Below are 10,046 nucleotides of genomic sequence, written 5' to 3'. Positions count from 1 at the left end.
CTGAGAAAGGTGGCTCTGCTGCTGGAGCCATGACTTCAGGATGGTTTCAGCTCGTTCCTCCAGCAAAGCTGCCCAAGAGTAGTGTACGTAGACAGTGAAACATAACATGGATCTTCTGGCAGCAGCTGCTGATATATGCTTGTAAACCACTTCCTTGACTTCAAATCAAGAGTTATGCAAGCTTTTATCTTGCTAGGTGTGGGGGTGGTGTCACGGATAGAGTCATGCACTTCACTTACAAGAGAGAAGCAACGATATGTTTCATTGATATGAGTCAGTGAATCAACAAAATTTAATGGTAAATGTGACAGCAGTTTAACAAGATTCAATGGCAAGGTACACTTGAGTATTTACTGCATAGAGGACAGAGTCAGACGAAACTCTGAGGTAGACCCTCCCATTTAGTCATGAGGTTCAGAAAGGACCCCCTTGCATTCTAAACTCCTTCTCAGAGAGGAGTTTAGGTGCAGCTGCATCCAGACTTATTACCAAACTTGGTCATCAGTTTATGTATGTGCAACCAATCCTTTATATCACTTAGCTAAGATTTGGCTTGAGTTGCACAGTGACAAGCACTGTGGTTGGTAGTTCGCAGTCCTCAAAGTAAACCTTGGCTACTGTGTTGTTTTCTGTCTGCCCAAATCCGCTTTGATGCAGCTATCATGACCAGATGCATACATTACAGCTGCCACTGGTGGTTATCACTTGAGCAGGGTTAAGGGGAAACACAGGTCAGGCTGAGTGGGGGAGCACAGAGTCACTGGTGGATGCAGGATTTAATTTCCACTCTTTTTGTGAAACAAGGCTGTTAAATCTTAAGTCTAGAAGCTGTTACTGTGACCTTTTCACTATCCATTTCATTAACACATTTCTGTTTGTTTTCCAGCCTACCCTGAGATCTCTGTTAGCCTGCAGGAGGGTTCACCTGGCACCTTGCAGAAGGTGAGCAGTTTGGAGTGAAAGGTAATGCCTCTGTGCACCACCATGGCACCCCAGCAGGGCCAGGCAAGCTAAGCTGAATCAAACATAGGCAGGACCTCCAAACCGACCGAGCTCACAGGGCGATGAGCAAGTCAGTAAGTTGATGTCAGCTATTTATGCCCTTTCTTCTGAGCGATTCCCATCCCCACAGCAGTGAGCTGCTTCAGTGAGCTGCTGTGTAGAGCTTAGCAGTTACATATACATTCGGGGGCCTCTGTTTTGTCATGTGCTTGGTAATGGCAAAATCTACTGCACTGGCCATACTTGGCATAAAGCATATTCTAGGGCCATATGACTGACTAGCAAGCCACTCTGGCTACAAGACATGGCACTTTGCTTCCTGTTGCATCCATCTGGGTTGAAGCTTTTTATCTGTGAGTATCACAAATTAAGAAAGTTTTCCTTGGAAACAGTGCTTGTGGGCAGGCAGAACCTTGTACTAAGCATATCCACCTGCTTCAAACAAGCCATGAGTCAGTTTGTTCAGCAAAATTGGTATAATTTCCTTGGTGACCTATTTCCAGATGCAGTGTTGCGCATTTCAGGCTTTCATCTGCACCTTCTTCTTGAGCAGAGCAAGAGGTGCTGCTGTCAGGGGCTGGGCAATAGAAACTCTTCCAAGAGCCTCTGTCCATTCTTCACTTCCAAACAAACACCGACTCCTTTGCTTCTCTTTTCTGCCCTTTCTTGAGGGCTTAAAACTACTTTGGATGTCAGATTGGTATTTCTTCATAGGAAGCATTTATAAAAATGTTATGAACTAAAAGTTCCTGAAAAATAAGGGAATAACGAGAGCAGGGAAATTAATTACACTGTGAGTTCAGAGGTTATTTGCCGTGGCAAGGAAAGAGTTTGAGCTGGGTGGTTTCAGTCATCATACTGAATGACTGACTTCTGCTGGCCGCAATGCATCAAGCTTGCTTTCAAATAAAACATTGAACCACTTTCTTTGAAAGCAGGAGCAAGAGGGCTTTGTGCTGCATGAGTAGCACATTTTTTTCTTTTTTTATTTTTGCTTACATGGACAAGGCATTTTCTCTTAGTGCCTTAAGCTGCCAAGTAAATATAATTGGTAACATCCAGGCAGCATGAGGATAAGACTGCCCACTGAGCTAGTGCCCGACCCTTCCTTCAGCCTTAATTTTGAGGTCCTTGCCAACTGTTACTTGGTAAGAAATTAAGCTGAGGACAAACACAGATATTTAGAGCAATTGGCATACTGCCGGGACCGCTGCATCTAAAGCATGCATTTCCTGTTGACTTCTGGAAACCTCTTACGTATCATGCCCTCTACAAAGGTGTCTAATTTCATGTATTCAACATATCATTGTGATAGGCAGTCTTTTTTTGTGGGATTCGCCTCTTTATCTGCCTAAGGAAAGACTTACATGACAGTCAGGAGGTGTCTCATTCTCTCCACATACAACGTGCCCATTACTGGTTTCAGTGTTTCTCCACATGAGTGTTTGTCACTGAGGTGCTGGGCTGTGAGTGGGAAGGTACAGGATCACCCTACATCTCTCCATCCACAGCACAGGACTGGAGAGTGTTGGAGCCCCAGCACCCCCCATCTGACCCAGGGTGATGGGGGTGTCCCTGGGCTCTCATTCAAGTGTCTGCAGCTGGAAAAATGGGGGAGGGGGGTGGGGGTGGCATGAGAAGAAACACGATAAAGAAAAAGTGAGTACTTCATTCCCAAGTAAATAAGCTCTGTCCGTAAGTGATTTTGGAAGCCAATAGCCAGGTGAGAAATGATGGAGGCTAACAACTGGCTTTTACTGCCTCATAGCCCAACGTGAGCTGTGTTGTGAGGAAGGCATTTCCCAAGCCAAGTCTCATGTGGTACGTGGACAGAGCGAGCCTGATGGAGCAACCTGCAGGTAATGCAACCTGTTGATGGGACAATGGCACAGCTGTAGAAGTGGTTTCCAAGAAAAGTGATTGTTGCTTATCTGCTCTTGCTTTGGGGAGCCTGTAGGTGTCTGTCTGGGTGAAGAAGATGGTTATCAGGCCTCCTCAAAGGGAACAGCTGGGGAACAGCCATGGCCAGAGCCCCCTGCAATTGCCAGTGATGCAAACGATGGCTTGGCATAACTGTGCTGTTCTTGCCATATCTTTGATAGCATCTCCGCAGAGAAACCTGCAGCCATATGAGCTTGCTTTGCAGTACCAATATTTTGCACAGCTCTGATTTATAGTTTGGAATGTAATGACAGGGTCTTGCAGCTTTTCTTTTTTTTCTTTCCCCAAGAAATTTCTGTTGAACAAGAAGACTTGCAAGACAGTGAAGGTTTCTATCAGCTGAGATCCACACTGATGTTGCAAAGGACTCACCAGACACATAAGGCATTCTTTTGTGCATGTCTGTTTTCCTTCCTTGGGAATAAAACGTGGAATATTTCATCAGAAGAAATATTTGTTTCCTTTGGTAGGTTTTTCATAGATAGAACACATCTGAAACATAAAATGTGAAGAACACCTAACGCATATATTCTCTGTTATTTAAAATACTGAAGAAATGCCAATGGTATGGAAGCTTTACTGTATAAGTTTCACATAGCTTCAACTTTCTGGCAGGTTTTTTTTCTAAAGTCTTTGCTCAAGTCTCTATATGAGCTAAGAAATTCCTGCACAAATATAATATGCTTTTTGTTTATTTAGGCAATATGTCGCTGCACATCCCATAGCCAAAAATACACTAGCTTAGCCACATGGCACCAGTGAGCTATTATAATCATGTGTTTCTCACTGAGCACTCCTAGCAGAAAGTCTGTATATGTGCGATGCAGCTCAGGAAAATCAAACCCTCAGAGTTAGGGCTGTGTTGCACATCTTCAGCAAAACCTGCAAAAGGCCCCTAAAATGGTTGAACCATTTTTGACAATGGAAAAACTCCCGTAAAACCTGTACTAGAAGACTTAGCTACTTGGTTAGGGAAGTGTGGCAAAATACTCTCTCAAGTAGTTGGTGAAAGCCGGAGATATTGGCAGTGCAGAGGTTTATGGCATTTCTGAGGATGCAGGTGGCAGATAAGAAGGGCAGGCTGAATTCCTGCAGCACCCACTTGTGCATGCCTCCTCTTCAGGTGCAAATGCATAGTTACATTTTTTTTTTTTTTTTTTTTCTTTTTCTTGACATTAGCGAACAACATCAACTCTGATTCCATTTTCCACAAGAAGAAAAAAAAAAAAAAATTCTAAGAATACTTTTTTTTTTTTTTTTTTTTTTACTGGGGATGCTTCATGCCGCACAGATAACACAACTGAACTGCTGGCCCTTTAGCAGTCTCCACGGGTGTGTCATGTACCATGTTGACTGACTACCTGCAGCTCAGCTGTGTTCACTTGTGGCTGTGGATGCACTTATTGATAAGTTTCTCCACAAAGAAAGACTGCATCAAAATCCAGAGATTACCTGTTTGGAAATACAGCTTCAGAGGGAAGGTTGGTAAATGATCATTTTTCTCCAAAATTACTCATTTCACCCAATTTTCAGTTTTGTAGAAATGTATTCAAATTGGAGAGCCACCAATTAAAGCAGTCTGCATTCTTGCCTGCAGGCTATGCTAATGCTATGAGAGATCCACTCTGTATAAAAATGTGAACGTATTTAGATGTGACTGAAAGAAAAGAATTAAATTAATTCTCAGTTGTGTTCTGTGAAGGTGCCATACTAATTTACAGTATCATGGAAACCCCAAACTAAATTTTCAGCCTTTATAACAAAAGCCTTTAAACAAAAGTTTTAAGAACAGTTTTCATCTTTTTTTTTTTTTTTTTTTTTTTTTTTTTTTTTTTTTTTTTTTTTTTTTTTTTTTTCAGTTCACAGACAGTAAGTCTAATGAAGCCTCCTCTGAAGATTTTACCACCATGGCTTCAGAAGTTAGAATGAATTAGAGAACTAAATAACTTGGGTTATGTTAGAGGTGCATCTATAAATTCCTAAAGCTGCCGGAGAAATGGTTTTGCAAACTTGTTTCTCTATGGTTAGTAAGGTACCCCTTTCTGCAGCTATGACTTCAAAGAAAATACAATAAACAGATATTTTGGTGATGTAATCTATCATAATTAAGCCCAAGCATAATTAAATTCCAGCCTTGAGAGGCACTTAATGTTATTTCTGATGCTTCAGCTGGCATTTGAATATAGCTTTTTCAGCACTGAACTGATAATTAAAAATAACAACCCTACTAATGGCTGTACCTTCTGCTTAAGTACACAGCCAAGATCCTCAACACTTTTGTGTAATTAAAGAACTGATGGGATGTTTCTTAATTTGTGTAAATTTGGTAAATCTGTGCTCTGCTCCTGCAAGTTTGTCTTATTATCAGCATGGAAAACAGTGTGGTCTTCTATGTCAGATTGCTTCTGCAAGAGCAGGTTGTGGCAGGCCCTGAGGGTTCAGCCAAAACCCTGTTGGGCACCTGAAAGCCATCCCAGGTACTAGGAGCCACTGAGAAAGAGGCTCTGTCCTCCACTGGTGTCTGGAAGGTAATCTCTCCAAGCAGCCCCTGCAGCTTCTGTCAGGTCACCGCGCTGATTTGTCTTGCATGCTCTGCAGAAACACACTGGGAGCTGGGCACACCTCAAGGTGCCCCACTACACTGGTTTTTAGACTTCCTGCATCTTTGGTAAAGAGTCCTTTTACATTAGCCAGCTACTAAGAAATCCCTGTTAGGGCAGGTGAGGCTAAGATGAAATGTGAGTGGAAAAGAAGCACTCAAAACAGTCAAAGGAGGTACAAATGCTTGCAAAGGCAGGCAGCTGACCAAACAGAGGTACCTTCTGGCTGCCTTCCCAGATACATTTTTGTAATGGGGTGGGTGAGCTTTCGTAGATCACCTCCTCCCTCATCTCCTTTGGGAAGGTTTAATCCTTCCTCCTAACCTACTCAGGGGATACCTTGCCTCAGCATCTGGGGAAAAGAAAAAAGATGTATCTGGGGATGGGATGTAAATGCTGCTTTGGCAGGACAATATCTCTGCTGGGTTTGGCTGGCTGGCTGGCTGGTTGACATTCCTTTAATTACAAGGAATTCTCTTCTCTGAGGACTCATGAGCACTTTTCAGTGCAAAGTGTCCCTGCAATTTCCTGTCAGAGTTGCAGCCCTGAAGTGCCTCATGGATGGACCTATGCACATGCCACCATGGGTCATATATATTATTTCAACATGCATTTGCAAGGGATAAAACTGTGTAAGCCACCTCTGCTTTTTTCAGTCAGGTGCCAAGGGCTCCAAAGCCTTTTTCCCCCAAGCCTTTGTTTCATGAGGAATTTCACAGCAGAGTTACCTCAGGTGCTTCATGTTCCACACTGGACCACTTGGCTGAGCTGTGTGTTGAAAGATTATTTGAAAACTAAGTGTGGTGCACTCTCACTCTTGAACCTTTGAATCACCCACTTTTCTAAAACAGAATAAACACCTTTCTTACTCTGAGTGAAAGTATTTTTTTTTATTTGTTATAGACCTTGGAAATTCAGCATTTCCATCAACTGTCATGACTACCTCAGGTGAGAGGAAGAAAAAAAAAGCCTTCTTTATTACTCAGGCAATATACAAAGGATCTCTACTTGACCATTGTTTAAAGGTCATGTACACAGAGCCAGAGGCGAGCCAGGGAAAGGTCAGTGTGCTCTGGTACTGACAGTATCTGTGTGCTGCTGGAAGTGAATTTGTGAGCTAAGAATTTAACCAAGAAGAGATTTGACACAAATCCTGCTAAAACTGACATATCAGGACAGCATGTAAAATGACATGCTGTGTATCACATATTATTCTTATGCTTCTTTATAAGATGGAGTAAAACCCGCTATACAACTGCAAACAAACTTGTCCTGTTACAACAGAGGTGCATGTGATAGAAAACCACCACTTTCCCTTGACCCAGTAGTATTGCATCATTCCCATTCATTAATGATATGATATATATATCTGCTCTCCCAGAGCAAGCATACGGATAACTACCTAAAACTATCTTCAGCAACTGAGAGGAAAACCCACAAGAGCAGGCAATCTGCTGGATTTATACGGCTGCTGCGTGTTGCCAGGACCATTTCCAGCAAGGCCCTGGCTAGGTGGCGGAGCACTACCATCAAGTGCATAATCCACTCCACAGCAGTTAAACTGATCCCTGTGTATAAAACCATAAATAAATAATGCACACAGATAGCCCACATGAAAGGGTTAGCATTAATAATATCAGCCATCTCTGGGTGCCCCCTGAATTCGAGGGATATGTTTTGAGCATTTAACCTTAACTCTGACAGCAGGATTCCCACTGCAGAGCCTGCATTTACCCAGTGGCTACTGAAAGCTCTTTGATCCAAGTTGTTTTATGATTTATTAATATCATTCTAAAAAGACCCTATCGACTAAATGTGATATCATGTAATCTGTTTTTCTTTAGAACCTCAGACAGCATCTTTGGCCCCTCTGGATTTTCCAAGTCAAGTGAGCTTGGCTCCTACTTCCACAATACAAGGTAATCCCTTCAGCCAAAATGTTTTCTCTATCGCTTTGAGAACATAGGTGTAAGATACCTAAACAGAGTTACCATCCTGCATTTTTTGCAGCAAACAAATTAATGTCCACTGAAGCCCTTTTCCTAGTGCATTACACACTAGGAAGTCCACAGTTCAAAAATAAGTATGTTAGAAAATGCTGCCTTGATTTTATCTTTTTTAATGCTCCATTCAGGATTTATGCATTAATTTCAGCAAGTGAACAGACATTGAGTATGTATTTTTACAATGCTTACTCTTTGTATCTATCTCTTTAATTAAATACCATATAAAATGTTAGATTTAGAAAAAGTGCAACCCAAACATTAGGGCACAGGAGTACAAATACAAAGCACTGGTAAACAAAATACTTACATCAAATGACTCAACTCAGTGATTTCTTCTCCCAGCTGGTGACACCGAGGCCAGTGGAGGGCAGGGTAACTCACCTGGAAGGGTTTAACCTCTCTTCCCTGGGGGAGAGGTACGAGCACCAGTGGCTGGCAAGCACTCAACAAAGCAGCAGCAGCAGCAGCCTGAACTGAGAGCAGATGAAGCTGTGAACCTCCTGCCTTCTGATCCCAAAATAAAGCATTGATGCCTGCCAGACCCAGCAGAGTGCGTTTTCTCACAGCACAACCTGTCTGCAAGCCCATCATTCATTAAAGTCTCTTTCCATTTTAAAGCCCGGCTGTTGATCTCTGTAGGACTGGCTGGTTTTAAGCAGTGGTTCAAAGGGCATTGGAGCTGCCATGTGGCATGAATAAACACAGGTATGGCACACACTCCCATTTCAGAGACAAAACAGCACGTGCAGGCAGCGTGAGGAAGAGGCAACATGGCAAGATGTTGTCAAATGCCATCCTCCCCTCCACAGCAGCACCAAGTCTTTGACTTGGGAATGATCCACTGCAGAGGCAGCAGCCAGCAAGAGTGGATTTGGACCTTGGTATTTGTGACAGCCTCTTCCAAAGAAATAAAATTGATTGCAACAGACTAACTTTCACAAGCCTGTGGAGCATTGAACTTCCCCCTTAAGCTGTGTAATTCAGTCCCGCAACCTTCACTTAAAGTAACCTACTTTACACTATAGCAGTATTTACCCAGAGATGCACGAGTAATGTGATGGGCAGTGCGTGGTGTAACACTGGAGGAAGACACTGAACGCAAGGCTTCATCCTGACCCAGGAAAGTGCTATATGGGAGCTGAATCACTCAATGGAGCACAAAGAGGTTAGGCTGAGATACGCCAGGGCAGGAACACAGATTGCAGTGGTACTGAAATTAAAGTTTGCTGCTTCTCACACTGCCTTGCCCATCCCCAAAGTAGAGACGTGCCCAGCCTGGCTGACAGCAGGGCAGCAAAGTGCTTGTCCAAGTGTACTGAAAGCCCTTCTGTTTCAACTATTTCATGACAAAGGCTATAAATACTCAATGAGAACAGAGGATTCTTCTCGCTGAATTATACATCTTCATTGGTTGAGGAGGTACGAGGTCAGTCATAGTGTAAGTTGGAACTGAGATATTTCTATTCTGTAAATAGCCCAGGAAATAACTGCCTTTTAACTCATGCCCTGATGTGGGGCAGTCGTGGTGTGCCAGCCATGGGTTAGTGTTTCTTCTCTCTGGCTCATTGCTGGTTCCCACACTGATGCCACCATCAGCTTCTTGAGCAGACCCTTTGGGCTGCAGAAAAGTCAAGATGCCAAGTCTAAGTCTGCCACTCTAAATAAGGATTTGGTTCAGTTCCTGTAATTTTGCAAGTTAAATTTTAAATTTAAGTTAATTTTGCTGTTAAAACCGCAGCCTGCCCTTTGCTTAGCTTCCACTATGGCTCCATCTCTGAGCCCAGAGATGCTCAGGCTTTGAGCCCTGGATTACAGATGCATTTCACCTTCTCAGATTTATTCAGATGGATTAATGATACTTTTCAAAAAATGAGACAAGTGTTAGGAAAGATGGACTCTTTAGTAAATGTTAAATAGTCCTCTAAGGAAAACAAAAGTCTGCTTTCTAACCACCATCTGTCTATGTTTGAACATGAGATAAGTATCAGCTCTAGCTGAGCTCGAGAATACTTTGTACTTCAAAAAAAGATGAAGGAAAATGTTAAACAAGTTGGTATTTTGCACCAGGCATCATAGATGTGACTCCCTGTACACTAACTTCTTCAAAACTTCTCTTCGCTAGTTGGGAAAACAGTTTTGTCTTGCTGGAGCTGGTGAAGCCCTGTCTAAATTCTGATTTATGTACCTTTGTTCATTGCTCTACTGGCTTCAGGTTGAAACCAGCCAGTGCACTCAGAACTGCTGAGTTTCAGCTGAAATTTAAATGCCCCATTTATTTTCTCAAAGTCTATTCACCCATCCCACCAAACTTTTCTTGAGTTTCTAGCTTGCGATAGACCTTCAAACCAGACTCAGGGTTGTGGGGTGCTTGTCTGAGGGAAGCCAGGAACTCAAGTAGTAGGTAACAGTTTCACCTCTTTAGTCAGGAAACAGGAAAGAAAGAGTGGAAAGGGAAAAATAAGTGATATAGTTCTCTACATCAATTTTTACTAGCTTG

The 10,046-nt window shown here is 42.7% G+C and overlaps 1 protein-coding gene across 1 annotated transcript in view; it reads left to right on the top strand.

Annotated features, from left to right (window-relative positions):
• CD96 (CD96 molecule) overlaps positions 1-10,046 on the top strand; it is a gene marked incomplete at its 5' end in the record, with an annotated part of 24,742 nt that overhangs the window by 9,176 nt on the left and 5,520 nt on the right. Inside the window, 5 exons of the mRNA XM_010144913.1 lie at positions 887-942; positions 2,771-2,861; positions 3,233-3,409; positions 6,447-6,491; positions 7,388-7,462. Of these exons, the coding sequence (XP_010143215.1) occupies positions 887-942; positions 2,771-2,861; positions 3,233-3,409; positions 6,447-6,491; positions 7,388-7,462 (444 nt within the window). The remainder of the gene's footprint in view (positions 1-886; positions 943-2,770; positions 2,862-3,232; positions 3,410-6,446; positions 6,492-7,387; positions 7,463-10,046) is intronic.

This window comes from Buceros rhinoceros, unplaced genomic scaffold, assembly GCF_000710305.1.
Source record: "Buceros rhinoceros silvestris isolate BGI_N320 unplaced genomic scaffold, ASM71030v1 scaffold6891, whole genome shotgun sequence".
NCBI classification, from domain to species: domain Eukaryota; kingdom Metazoa; phylum Chordata; class Aves; order Bucerotiformes; family Bucerotidae; genus Buceros; species Buceros rhinoceros.
The sequence above is the reverse complement of the archived record's forward strand: the minus strand, read 5'-3'. Positions and strand labels throughout refer to the sequence as shown.